The 14,243-nt window shown below is 37.0% G+C and overlaps 1 protein-coding gene across 3 annotated transcripts; it reads right to left on the reverse strand.

Moving 5' to 3' along the window:
- Positions 1 to 5: 5 nt before the first annotated feature.
- On the reverse strand, positions 6 to 10,985 carry numa1 (nuclear mitotic apparatus protein 1). Of its 3 annotated transcripts, none has more exons than XM_055225879.1 (25): positions 10,909 to 10,985; positions 10,628 to 10,682; positions 10,465 to 10,562; positions 10,296 to 10,372; positions 9,729 to 9,817; positions 9,577 to 9,651; positions 9,401 to 9,494; positions 9,180 to 9,330; positions 8,964 to 9,103; positions 8,774 to 8,885; positions 8,547 to 8,664; positions 8,282 to 8,422; positions 8,096 to 8,209; positions 5,180 to 8,011; positions 4,900 to 5,109; positions 4,631 to 4,821; positions 4,432 to 4,563; positions 4,259 to 4,337; positions 3,920 to 4,109; positions 3,678 to 3,814; positions 3,285 to 3,569; positions 3,131 to 3,217; positions 2,740 to 3,063; positions 2,568 to 2,600; positions 6 to 455 (listed from the first exon to the last, which is right to left on the reverse strand). In XM_055225879.1, the coding sequence occupies exons 2-25, from the start codon at positions 10,658 to 10,660 to the stop codon at positions 432 to 434; spliced, it is 5,766 nt and encodes a 1,921-aa protein (XP_055081854.1). In that variant the 5' UTR covers positions 10,661 to 10,682; positions 10,909 to 10,985; the 3' UTR covers positions 6 to 431. The 3 variants fall into 3 exon arrangements, with proteins under 3 accessions (XP_055081854.1, XP_055081855.1, XP_055081853.1); XM_055225878.1 differs by having other exon boundaries at positions 8 to 455; positions 4,235 to 4,337; XM_055225880.1 differs by lacking the exon at positions 2,568 to 2,600.
- Between the last annotated feature and the right edge of the window lie 3,258 nt (positions 10,986 to 14,243).

Here is a 14,243-nt window from a genome sequence, read left to right on the forward strand (position 1 = left end):
AAAATATGTGGATAGACTTTTTTATTCACAAACATAAAAATATATTACATTGAAACTTAAGTCAAATTGCTTACATTAAAATGTGTAGTGATAGGTGTGGCATAAAAATGTGACAAACTAGATAAAATATTAGCCACTGGTAACCACAGTTGTAGTACAAATCTTCACTTAATTAATTCAAAAACTTAAAAATAATAAACCATAAGGCATTTTTTTACTTTTTGTAAAAACTTAGGCACACAAACCCCCCATTTAAAACAAAAGGATAAAAGAAGCAAATACATTTTTTCCCATTTTGGTCCATGTTACCATATGCAAAGCTTAAAACATGTTGATTTACTTTGTAGGGTACTACTATGTAGTTAAAATCAAGTTCAAATGATTTGATAAAGCAATGGAATGATTTTGTCCTGTGCAGTCACTTAAAAGCATCACACCTTCATCCTGCTCATCATCTGTGGAAAGAAAATATCTAGTAAATATATGGTCATATTTAAAACAATGCATTTTATCAATTTTAAAATGGACTACATCTCTCGTTAAGCTCGCACCAACATTATTTACTATACAGGCAACTTCTGTGGTGGAGGGTCTGCCACTTGCTTGTCTATATGGAGGTGAGTGTTATAATACTGTTGAGCATTCCAGGCAAACCAATAAACTTGTCGCTATGAAGCCAAGTACAGTGAGGCAAATAAGTATTTGAACACCCTGTGATTTTGCAAGTTCTCCCACTTAGAAATCATGGAAGGGTCTGAAATTTTCATCTTAGGTGCATGTTCACTGAGACATAATCTAAAAAAAATCTGGAAATGACATTTTATGATTTTTAAAATAATATATTTGTATGTTACTTCTGCAAATAAGTATTTGAACACCTGTCTATCAGCTAGAATTCTGACCCTCAAAGACCTGTTGGTCCACCTTTAAAAAGTCCACCTCCACTCCAATTATTATCCTATATTAGAAGCACCTGTTTGTGGTTAGCTGCATAAAGACACCCGTCCACCCCATACAATCAGTAAGACTCCAACTACTAACATGGACAAGACCAAAGAACTGTCAAAATGCACAAGAAACAAAATTGTAGACCTCCACAAGGCTGGAAAGGGCTATGGGGCAATTGCCAAGTAGCTTGGTGAAAAAAGATCCACTGTTGGAGCAATTATTAGAAAATGGAAGAAGCGAAACATGACTGTCAATCTCCCTCGGACTGGGGTTACATGCAAGATCTCACCTGGTGGGGTCTCAAGGATCCTAAGAAAGGTGAGGAATCAACCCAGAACTACACGGGAGGAGCTGATCAATGACCTGAAGAGAGCTGGGACCACCGTTTCCAAGGTTACTGTTAGTAATACACCAAGACGTCATGGTTTGAAATCATGCATGGCACGGAAGGCTCCCCTGCTTAAACCAGCACATGTCCAGGCCCATCTTAAGTTTGCCAATGACCGTTTGGATGATCCAGAGGAGTCATGGGAGAAAGTCGTGGTCAGATGAGACCAAAATAGATCTTTTTGGTCTTAATTCCACTTGCCGTGTTTGGAGGAAGAAGAATGATGTGTACCACCCAAAGAACACCATCCCTACTGTGAAGCATGGGGGTGGTAGCATCATGCTTTGGGGGTGTTTTTCTGCACATGGGATAGAACGACTGCACTGTATTGAGAGGATGACCGGGTCCATGTATTGCGAGATTTTGGGGAACAACCTCCTTCACTCAGAGCATTGAAGATGGGTCGTGGCTGGGTCTTCCAACGTGACAATGACCCGAAGCACATGGCCAGGACACAGCCAGGATAACCCAAGAGAAAATCTTTGGAGGGAACTCAAACTCTTTCTCAGCGACAGCCCAGAAACCGCACTGATCTAGAGAAGACCTGTGTGGAGGAGTGGGCCAAACTCCCTCCTGCAGTGTGTGCAAACCTGGTGAAGACTACAGGAAACATTTGACCTCTGTAATTGAAAACAAAGGCTACTGTACCAAATATTGATTTTCTCAGGTGTTCAAATACTTATTAACAGCAGCAACATACAAATAAATTATAAAAAAAAAAAATCTGGAAATCACATTGTGTCTCTCACAGTGGACATGCACCTAAGATTAACATTTCAGACCCCTCCATGATTTCTAAGTGGGAGAACTTGCAAAATCACAGGGTGTTTAAATACTTATTCGCCTCACTGTAAATGACACCCTCAGGTAAGATCAGTCTGACCTTCTGAGAGATGACCCGCTACCAGAAACAATGTTTTTTGTTTTTATTTTAAAGAAATCTCTATACTGGATACATGGCAGAATAGGTGCCACTTTAACATTTCAAAAACATTACAGGTTTGAATGGTGAAAGTGCTCAATTTTCATGATGCTGAAACTCATAGATCGATTCATTTAATTAAAGATTTATACTATACAGCGAACATTTTAGGCAAAGCTAAAACATGGATGATAAGCAAGTGGTGGACTCTCACCAGAAAGGTTAGCGTGCCCATTTAAGCCCATGTGAAGCAATTAGAACCATTGTGAATCCACTCCACAGAACCCCAGAACAACAATTTACACTTACAGTGAGATTTTCTTGAGTTACAGGCACACACTCCTGAAAAGTGTTCATATCAAATTGGGTTTGAGTAATTCCTATGGCTTTGTAGCTATACATCATGCACTGCCTTTTAATAAACAGTGCTTCAGAGTAAAGTATAGCATAACTATATAGTTACAGTTTAAAAGAAACGTACCTTGCGAGCACTAGCTGTAAGGCCAGGGGATTTTGCAGCCCTAGTGGATACACGTGGGGACTTTTTCGGTCCTTTATTTGCCATCAGTGGGGATTTCTGGCTTCCCAGCCTGGCAGCCCCTCCAACAGCTATGCGTCCATTTCTTACAGGAATATTCTCTTGGCCATGACGGTTAGCTGACTGCGCAGGCGACTTGAGATTTTTCCCTGGTGATTTACGAGTAGAGCTTCGTAGTTTGCTCAGACCTTTCTTTAGAATGTCTTTTCTAGGGTCTTTTCTTGGGGTGTTGTCAATAGTAAACATCATTGATTGCCTCCGATCGGCCTACAAAATATATAATATTAGTAAAAGAAAAAGGCAACCATTTAAAATAAAAAATGCAGGAACTCACTGTCTGTATGTGAGGGATAGCTGGACCACTAACATTCTTATTTTTGGGAGTAAGTGGACGAGGGAAACAGCTGGCTCTAATTTTTTTCTGTGAAGAGACAAAATATTTCATAAAGCCGATGCAAAACAAAAATTAAAATAGCTATAAATATTACCTCAGGTGAGGTTGAATGTATAGTCAGCGTAGATGGCGCCCGCTTGTTGGTTTTTGGGTTTCTGAGAGTAGAGCTGACTGCTTCGGGAATGGCTTGGCCTGGCATTAAAGAGAGCCGTGACCAAGATGTGGCATTATTACCACTCTGACCCATGTAAGAGAGCCTATGGGAAGTCAGAGAGTCCTGGAGCTGCCCAGGCATCACAGATGCACGGCGGATTGTCTCAATGGGGTCGCCAGTCCGCAGTTCTTCATCAGTGAACATCAAAGCACTATTGCGGACAGTCTGAGAAAAAAAGGTTTGCCATCAAAATCATTTGTTCCATGTACTCTAACTTGTATACCAACTAATATTAGTTGGTATACTAGTATTACAAACCAGTGTCAAACTCACATCAAACTCCACTGGATAGCTGCTCTTCAGATGTGGAAGGCAAGCCTTGTTTCTTGCCTGAATCTCAGCTATTCTCATCCAGTCCTCAGGTCCACCTTCGGGTTCATTCTCTGTTCCAACACAGAATGTACTTGTAGCTAGGGGGACAGCAGAAATAAATAATTTAAATTTAGAACCTTTTAACCCTACATTTTATAATAACATGATACAAACAAGTTAACCTGTGAACAAGAAAAAGTTACCCTGTGAATGGATGGTGCTGCGTCTGTATCCTGGGAGACCAATTAGCTGGTCTGCTTCAGATGCTTTAGGTGTAGTGAAAAGTTCTGTGGAGATTCCCTGGGCTTTGTGGGCACTGGAGAGGTTTGGCTGGGAGCGAGCTGAAGTCAAACTGTAGAACGTTTCATCAGCTTCATTGTGGCCTGGAGTTTTCTACAGAGAAAAAAGTTAAAGATTGTTTTACAATAAACAGTTGTTTAAGCCTTAAAATAATTGCATGCATGGTCCAACGATGTGAATTACAAATAAACATTAGGGTGCGTGAGAGTTTCCTCCACCTTTGTCATGGTGATGTTTATAACCTGTGTGGTCCTACGCCTCTTGACAGACGAAGCTGAATTTCTCTTGGCGGACTCCTCCGGTTTGAAGTCTGTAGTAGTCCTGTAAAGTCACAATGTACAGAAAATGCATCAGTGCATCCTTAACATTTACATACAGAAAACAGTTTAAAGAAAACATGCATGGTTTGCCTTACCTATGCCTTGTGTTGATGGGTGTAAAGTAAAGGGTCTCTAGAGACTCAGCCTGAGGTCCACGGCGTTTGGCTGCTAGGCGCTCTGAACTACGAACCAGTGGTGTGCTTGCTTCACTAGGTGCAGATAATTTTCTATGAAGAATAAAGACAAGCTTACAACAGTTGTCTTGTGTGTCTTTTAGTCACATTCGTTAAATACCTTGTGTTATTCAGCGAATCATCTAGAGAGCTCTGGTCCAGGCTGTCAGAGCTCATGCTTCTAAGCTTTGCTCTTGTATTCATACCATATCTCTCTCCAGGAACTTCCAATGTGGAGGGCATTTGCTCTGAAGTCTTTTCGTCATACTGGAACTTACTTTGTGCACGGAGAGCCTTGTCAGCAAAGCTTAGCTGAAATTAATCAGACAGATGAGCTGTTACTTACAAAACCACTTTTCACACTAATGGAGTAGTACCTTCAGACCATACCTGTGCTTCCAAACTGGTAATCTTGTTCAGAAGAAATTTTTCATTGCTTTGTATTTTGTCCAGTTCCATTTGTAGAAGCTTGTTTTCCATGGTAACGGTTTTAACTTCACGCTCCTGAACCTCGAGTGAATGTTTCAAATTAGCCATCTCCTCCTCACTTTTCTGTAAAAGCTGCTTCTTACTATTGTAGTGACTCACTGCCTTTTCCATCTATTGAAACAAAAAAAATAAATAAATGAGCAAAGCACAAACAAAATTTCAGAGCCATTCATTCACTCACCTGAGCTTTATAATGTTCCACAGCTGTAGATTTAGCAGAGAGCTGCTCAAGGAAGTCTGTCTTGACTGCCTCAACGTCTTCCATTTTTCCATTTAGGAGCGCATCATTGTCCTGTTTCAGCATTTGCAGCTCCTGCTGCAATTTAGTTTGGAGCTTTAACGCAGCATCATTTTCTCTTTCTATGGCCTGCTTGGCTCTGGCCAGTCTCTGGTTTTCTGAGGCAGTGACTTCCAGTTGTTTCTCCACTGCAAGTATTCTTTCATGCAGAGCTTCTTTTTCCTTAATTAGATAATCCCTTTCCTTTTGTGTAGATTCGAGTGTTTCCTCCTTTTGTCTGAGGACATGGGTATTCAGTTCTTTGTGTTGGTTGAGCTCTGAATTTAGAGAGACAAGTTCTTGCTTAAGATGATCAATTTGCTGAGCCGACTCCAGCTCTTTGCCCACAAGTTTCTGAGAACAATCTTCTAGTTGACCTTTCAAGATCTCCACACATCGTTGCAAATCATCGGTTTGTCTTGAACTTTGTCCTTTTAGCTCTTTTAACATATCATCTTTGTTTTTGACTTGTTCTTGTGCTTTGTGAAGCAACTCTCTCTGTGCCACGGCATCATCCCTGAGTTTACCAACATCTTTGTCATTTTCAGACATCCTGAATTTAATGGCAGATAACTCTGCCTGAACCATCTGGTACTGCTCTTTAGTTTTGATCAGAAGATCCTCCTTTTCTTGTAGATTGACCTGTATCACACTTTTCTCTTGTTTAAATGCTGCCATTTCTTTTTCAGCCTGTTCGACTTTAAGCTGTAGGCCACAAAGCTCTTTTTGTTTCAGTTGGTTTTCATGTTGTTGTTGAGTTAGTATAGACTCTTTGGAATGCATCTCATCTTCAGTGGCTTTTAAAGATGAAGCTAGTGACTCCATCCGTTTCTGAAGATACTCATTCTGCTCATATAGAACATTGGACTGCTCAGAGCTTTGCGTCCTCAGCTCTGTCATTTGTTGTTCTTTAACAGTAATCTCATTCTCAAGCTCCCTGATAACAGCCTGAGAATCTAAAAGTTTTTTCTCGAGTGACTCTTTCTCCTGAGCACTTTTAATCTCTTGTTCAGTAATTATCTGTAGCTGAGTCTGAACCATCTCTTCAGCTTTACTCAGCGCTTCAGCCATATTGTAAAGTTGGTCCTTAAGGGACTGAATCTCTTGTTGGTGTATGCTCGATTGGCTATCAGCCTCACTCTTTAGTGTAATCATCTGTTCTTCATTAGCACATAGGTGCTGCCTAAGTGCAAGCATCTCCTCATCAAATGTTGTCTTGAGTTTTTGAATCACCTCTTCTTCATGTGACATCTCCATCTCCTTTTTGGCCAGCATGCCTTCTGTAAGAGTCAGCTGTTCTGTAGCACTGTTTAGAGATCGTTTCAAACTTTGTACTTGGGAACTGAGAAATTGGATTTCATTTTCAAGCTCCTCTGACCGTTTAAGGTTCTCTTCCTTTACACGTTTCATGTCTGTGGAGAGCTCCCCCTTAAGATTGAATAATTCTTCCTCTTTAGTTTGAATGTTGGCATGTAGTGTCTTGATCTCCTTTTCAAATTCAGAGACCTTTGTCTGCAATGACTCCACCTGCTGCTGTTTCAGGACCAAGTCATTTTCCTTGAAACACAAATCCCCTTCGGCCTTTATTAGCCGAGATGTGAGAGACTCCACTTGTTGCTGGAAGTTATCAGCTTCCCTTTTCAAGAGCACAGATTGCTCAACAGTTTGGTTTTCTAACAAGCTTATTTGTTCAATTTTTGTCCCAATTTCAACTTTTAAATTTTTTACCATCTCCTCAGAAGATGTCAACTGTTGCTGCAGAAGGACTTTTTGATGAGAACTTTCTTCTTCCCGTTTCAACAATTCACTCTGCTGTGTTTGGACCTGTTGCTTGGCTTCACTCAAAGTTTCACCCAAACCATTGATTTGACTTTTAAGAGCACAAATTTCTTCTTGCAGCCTTTCACACACTATTGCATTATCCTTTTTAGTCTTAATTATTTGCTCATCTTTGATGTGAAGTTCCTCTTTAAGTGTCTCAATTGTCTCTTTACAAAGTACAAGATCATGATTGAGTCCCTCAATTCGCTCACTGCTATCTTTATTAGTTTGACTGAGGCGATTTTTTTCTATTTGCAATTCCTCTTCAGTGTGTGTTAGTGATGTTTTAAGGTTGTTGACTTGATCCTTTAACGATTGGATGCTACTTTGAAGAACCTCCTCATCTCGAGATTTTTCTAGCAGCAACTGTGAAAATTTTTCCTCTTTGGCTAAACTTTCATCTTTGGTTTGTTGATTAATTTCAGTTAGTAGAACTACCTTTTCTGTGAGGCTGTTTACTTCTTGATCTTTATCAGCCAAAAGATTATTGGCAGTACACAGTTTAGTCATTAGATCTTTAATTCTTTCTGAAGTTTGAAGATCTTCCTTTTTGAGCATTTCAATTTCTTGATTGCATAACTCAACTTGGACTTGTAACCTTGTCATCTGTTCATGTTTCTTTTGCTCAGCTTCTTCCAGCCGAAGTTTAAGGGCACATATCTCCTGTTGCAGACGTTCTCTCATTTCAGTCATCTCTTTCACAAGGTTTTCTACAGCCATTTTCTTTGACTCAATCAATTGACCAATTTGGTTCTGTTGTTGAAGTAAAAGTTTCTTCTGGTCAGAAATTTCTTGCTCACGTTCCTTCAGCTGCTGTGACTTGGCCTGAACCTCCACCTCAATTTTCTGAAGAGAATTTGCGGTGTTCTCCAACTCATTTGTTAACAAGCTGATTTTGTTCTCCAGCAGTTCTTTCTGCCAATATCACATAAGTGCGGTCAATTAGTAAAAATTACAGTAATACTTATTAAGTGGATAAACTGTTGTAGTTCATCTTACCTCCACTGAAACCCACATATTGTCTCCTTCCTCTTCTTGTGTGGATCTGCTTATTTTATCTTCCAAACAGGATATCTTTCCTTGTAGGATCTCAGTTTGTTCTGCAAGAAGTTCCTGTAAATGGAGAATATTGGAGTTTATTTGCCACTTCATCTTGGACTACAGGGTCAAAAACCTTTTCCTTACCTTTTGTGCCCTTGCTTCATTAAGCTCTGATTGCAAATTGCTTACAGTGCTCCTCCACTCCACTTCATTAGACGTTTGGATCACTGTCAGCCTGCCAACTTCTGCTTCAAAATTGGCCAATTGAGAGCACACTGTCCTCATCTAAATGGAAAAACAGATAAGACCAAGTGCCATTCATTATATACGGTGTGTATATATATATAATATATAATATAAAAACAATATTATAGGTGTTGAACTTAACACGCACGCAGAAATCATTTACCTGGCAAGAAAGCACACCATTTTCTTCAGTTAGTTCATCTATTTTGCGCTCCATCAGTGCAGCATTACCCTTGAGTTCTTTATTCTGCTTCAGTACATCATTAAAGCGTGACTGCAACCTAAACTCATAAAACAAAAATTACTAACCAGTGTTGTATGTTGCAAGTGAAAATAAATGCAACCTGCCAAACCTACAAATCACACTGTAATTAAGACACAATCACTTACATGTTATTCTTGTTTTCCAGCTCATCATTTTGCTCTTTTGCAAATTGTTCTCCAACACGTTGGTCCTCCTTTAATTTATCCAAACAATACTGCAGCTGATTTATTTGAGTTTCTAAAAATTAAAAAAATCTAAGTTAAAAATGTAGAAAAAGTAATAAAATGCATATTATAACCTAGAAGTTCAGGTTGCCTCTTTGTGCCAAAAGTGCCAGTTTGCTGGAGAGTTCCTTCTCCAGCCCATCTCTGTAGTCTCGGTCTTGTAATAATTGCCGTTGCATCTTCCTCATCTGGAATATGGGTGTGTTCATAATGTCTTGTATAGGTGAACTGCTGTAAGAATGAAAATATGGTAATTAGTACATATATAAAGTGCAACTAAAAATGTGTCAAAAAGGTTGACAAAAACCTGACTGAAGATGATGCAACATTTTGCAAGTCCAAAAATTTGACTTTTTGAGAACGAACAAAGAGAGGGGACTCATCATCATACACAGATGATGCACTGGATAATGAAGTGGAGCTTGATTTATCAAAAACATCACGCGGTACAGGCAAGTCTAAAAGGAAAGCAAGAGTCAGTTTAACCTGCAACGGTTTACAAATTATTAAAATGGAATTATGTCTTACAACGTCTGGACAAATGGGCATCAAGTCCAGGCCTCAAAGAGACACTTCCTTCACTCTCCATCACATATGTAGCAGTTAAGCTTGCTATCTGATTCTAAAAAATATTGATTTAGATCAATTTTTTTCTAATGACAATAAAAAAAAAAAAAATACATTCACTTCAAGACAAGACTGACCTCCACATCACAATCAAGGGTCCTCAGTGTGCAATGGTCATTCATCATGTCATGATAAACAAGCAACAAAAGGACCTAAAATAAAACATAGTACAGTACTTGAAGAAAAAAAACCCACAAATATCCAGTGTCACTGAATATATACTATTTACCTTTGCAATTTCAATTGTTAAGTTGCTGCCATCTTTAATAGTTTCCCATATAATTGGAGTCCCATTTAGTGCATTAAATCTGCAATCTCCTGTGAAGAGAAAGAAGTTGAAGATCATGAATAATCCAGGGTACTGTTTAGGAACCAAAAAAAGAAAGCTTACTTTTTGAGTATATTCAGTTGTTTTATACGCACACAAGATTCAAAATGTTATGATTTTCAATCTTTGAATGTAGTTATTGTTTACAGATGTACCAACAGAAACTAGAAAGCGCATGCATTTTAATGACAGCATGTGCAATGTACATAGTCAAGGTGAGGTTTCTTATTACACATGTGTGAACCAAATAATGTTTTTCATAGTGCAACAATTGTGGTGCAACTGTGGTAACCTTCCAAATAAAAGTAAAGTGATATTCCACATTGTCTGACAAAGAGTTGTAAAGACTGGTTGTAGCACACTTTTGTTGAATAAAAACAACGGGATACTCCAGAAAATATGAAGCTATTTATTCCTGTCAATGCCGCCCACCCCTACATGTAAATGCTCAGACCATAACAAACTTACTTTCAACAAAGTCAGAAATAATCTTGAAGCGATCATCAACACAATTGCTCAGGCAAGGGGTAGACGACTCCCTCTTTCTGCAAAGACAGGGCAAAAAAAAATCTGTAGTTTTGTTTTGGCCTGTCTAATTAACAATGAATAAAAGAACACTGCCAGATGGTTTACTTACAGGAGATGGACAAGTTTGAGTAAGATCTCCCCATTTTGTAAATCTTCAATGTTTACGTCAGTTTCAGCTTCGCTCTCTGTGGCTATTGTAGCTTTGACCTGAATGCAACATTGGCAAAACGTAAAACGATCGACTCACCTAGTTATATGCTGTAAGGTCTTACCCAGCTAAGGAGAGCTTTGACGCCCAAATTCATTTCGACCTCTCTGCCCAAACGACTGCAAAATTACAGAAATGAGCCAATTTACTCAACAAAATCTACTGATGCGGCACTTCATACACTAAAGACGGATAACGTTAAAGCTAATATTATCATTTAGCGTTAGTATAGTCCCGCATTTTGTGTTAGATTCTCCAACAGTTAGTTAGCCACGAACTGGGATTTCACCGAGAGGTTAATGATGTACTAATATTACTAATAATAATATAAAAGCGCAAACTTACGCATACAAATCCACCTTTTCAACCTCTTTCTCCTGAAGTAAACTAAAGCCAAAACGGCAAGGATCCAACGTCCCACTGTGTACAGGGAGTGAGCGGATTGAATTTAAAATTTAACCAGCCAATCACATGCTCCTCTTTCGCTACTTCTGAAAATGCTTCACGATGATTGGTCCAAATGCCGGAAGTCAGTATATTAACGCTAGATTTTTATTTTATTTACATAAGCTAATATGCATAATTCTTGGTGGGAGATAACAACATTGCGTGTACATTTTTAAAACAAATTGACTTATTAAAAAAAAAAAAAAAATGGAAAGCAAGAAAACACATTGCAAGGCCAGTCACGACTCCTTACAAGCCATTATATTCATCGCAAATTATTTATACTTTTACATTATATTCAGCGCAAATTATTTATATTTTTACATTATTTTCTGTGCAAATTATTTAGATTCAAATCTTAAATATTTTCTAGACATCATCACACAATAATTCTATGTCCTTATTAGAGTTCTTCAATATGGAAGCCCGTTTCCGCCATGAAAAAAAAAATAAAAGCCCCACAGAAAGTCGAAATTACGAGTTTTAAACTCGTAATTAGTAGTTTTAAACTCGTAATTAGGAGTTTAAAACTCGTAATTAGGACTTTTAAAACTACTAATTATGAGTTTAAAACTCGTAATTATGAGTTTTAAAACTACTAATTATGAGTTTAAAACTCGTAATTATGAGTTTTAAAACTACTAATTATGAGTTTAAAACTCGTAATTAGAACTTTTAAAGTCTTAATTGAGCTTGTAGCACACTGCAACTGAGTGTACAGAGCAGAGGAGACAGGAGGAGGACTGTTATGTTTATCACCTACATACTTTTAAAAAATGAATAAATTAAGCTCCAGTAAAGTTTCTGGCGTCTTGAACAAATCAGTGGGCCCTGAGTGCTGTTCTGACCACTCATGAGCTGTGCTCTGTGTCTGTGAGCGCTCGTTTTCCTGGTCTGAGCAGAGTGCCAGCTGGTCACAACCCCGCTGGTTTATTGAGGAAATTATTAAAATACCAAATTCATTTAATCAAAATTGATAAGGTTCACTTTTTGTAAATGTTACATTCCCAAAATTACGAGTTATAAACTCATAATTCATACTTTTAAAAGTCCTAATTACGAGTTTTAAACTCATAATTAGTAGTTTTAAAAGTCCTAATTACGAGTTTTAAACTCATAATTAGGAGTTTTAAAACTCCTAATTACGAGTTTAAAACTACTAATTACGAGTTTAAAACTCGTAATTTCGACTTTCTGTGGGGCTTTTTTTTTTTTTTTCATGGCGGAAACGGGCTTCCATATATCTTCAGGATCAACATAGAAAGAAAATGTTCCAACAACATAAGATATGGATGGATGGATATGGACTTCTGGTTTGCCATTTACTTTCATGAATGTGGCATTTACCCATAATTATAATTATATTACAAAGTTTCAACAGTTCAGTTGGTAATTTGTTTATACCATAAAGTATTTGTTCCAAATATAATCGCACATCCAGGTAAAAAAAAAAAAAAAAAAAAAAAGAGAGATGTTCAATTGTTTCCTCCAATTGAGAGCCTAACAACCAAACCTTTTTTAAGCACTGTTGCTGTTGGATAGTAAGGATTTATGATTTTAAACAGCATTTCTTTTATTTTATGGGGGAACAGCCATTTCATAAATATTGTAATTTATTTATTGAATTTTTTACATTTCTGTCAAAATGATTTATTTATGTATTTTCATTTAAGGGGATTTTTAGTCCATTGTATAGGAAAATAATTTTCTAAGGCAATGGGTATTGCTTTGCAAACCTTTTCATTCTCCCTAAGAGAACTTTGTATATTAAATTTTGTTTCAAACTCTTTAAAACTAAGGAATTGACCTGGAAGGAATTGATATTTCTAATATATCACTGATAAAGATTATATTCTTTTCATACAATTTTTGAATGAATAATGCTTTCCTGTTTGATATAACTGCTCTATTGTTCCATAAGGTGGAGCCATTTGGAGCAGGTTACAGGTAAATATCATCTTCCAATAATAGACAATGTGTTTATGGTATTCAGACAGTTTTACAGGTACACGTAACCACAGATGTCAACCAGAGATAGTGTGTATGTATATGTGTGTGTGTATATATATGTGTATATATATATATGTGTGTATATATATATATATATATATATATATATATATATATATATATATAGCCAAAATTTGCTATATATATTTATATATCAGAATCAGAAGACTTTTATTGCCATAGTCTATATATATATATATATATATATATATATATATATATATATATATATATATATATATATATATATATATATATATATATATATATATATATATATATATATACACACACACACACATACATATACATACACACTATCTCTGGTTGACATCTGTGGTTACGTGTATGCCCATACTTAATTTCAGTTTTCACAGGAATAGACCATGTCAGTATCAGTGCCTTGAGAAAATGACTATCATCATTATTTGGGTTGAGTCCTGAATTACCATTTTTACTTAATTTGATTATACTTTTTCTTCATAGTTTTCTTTTTTCAAGACTGTAGAAAAAAAAACTGTTTTTTTCTCCCCTTGTTCCTTTGGCTTTAGATCTTACAAAAGGTGGCCTTTGCCTTCCCTAGATAAAGGTCATCTAATTGATTTTGAAAAGAATTTAATAGCTTATTTAGTAATCTTATTTTTTCAACTAATTATTTTTGCTTAAGTTTTCATGCATCTGCAGTTGTCTTTCCAGTTTCCATAGCTTGTTGCTTCACTTGAAATTTGAACCATTCCCATTTGCTCATATTTGACATGTCCAGCTTGTCTGTTTCAATAAAAAAAAGTTTAAACCTGGCAACAAAATTCTTTGTTTAGCAACAATGCATTAATGAATTTCCAGGCATTATCAGATTTCTGTTTCTGGGTTACTAATTCCAGTGATACACTAATATTGCAATGATCAGTAAGTGGTGATGGTTGGATATCACATTGTTTTTTTTTGTTTTTTTGGTGTGTTTTTTTTTTTTTACAAAATCAGCTAGTTACAAATAAACTTGCCTTGCCTTGCCTTGCCTAGTTAGAGACAAAAGCCAATAAACCAACCTTGAGTATAGGTTAGAGTAGACCGGTGTAATCCATGTATATTTTAATGTGTCAGGGTTAACATTAGGGATGCACCAATACAGTAATGGTATCGGTGCAGATATTGAACATTTTGGTGGATCAGATATCAGCTTCCAAGATATCGGTTCATCTGATATCCCATTTTGATCAATAAAT

The sequence above is a fragment of the Periophthalmus magnuspinnatus genome, chromosome 13, assembly GCF_009829125.3.
Source record: "Periophthalmus magnuspinnatus isolate fPerMag1 chromosome 13, fPerMag1.2.pri, whole genome shotgun sequence".
Lineage (NCBI taxonomy): Eukaryota > Metazoa > Chordata > Actinopteri > Gobiiformes > Gobiidae > Periophthalmus > Periophthalmus magnuspinnatus.

Bases quoted from the DNA above. Each gene is read 5' to 3' on its own strand.
- numa1 (XM_055225878.1), bottom strand. From the start codon at position 10,660: ATGAATTTGGGCGTCAAAGCTCTCCTTAGCTGG. The intron at 9,652-9,728 runs GTAAATAGTATA...GTTTTATTTTAG, and splicing joins TAACAATTGAAATTGCAAAG to GTCCTTTTGTTGCTTGTTTA. The intron at 4,338-4,431 runs GTAAGGCAAACC...GTGACTTTACAG, and splicing joins CCCATCAACACAAGGCATAG to GACTACTACAGACTTCAAAC.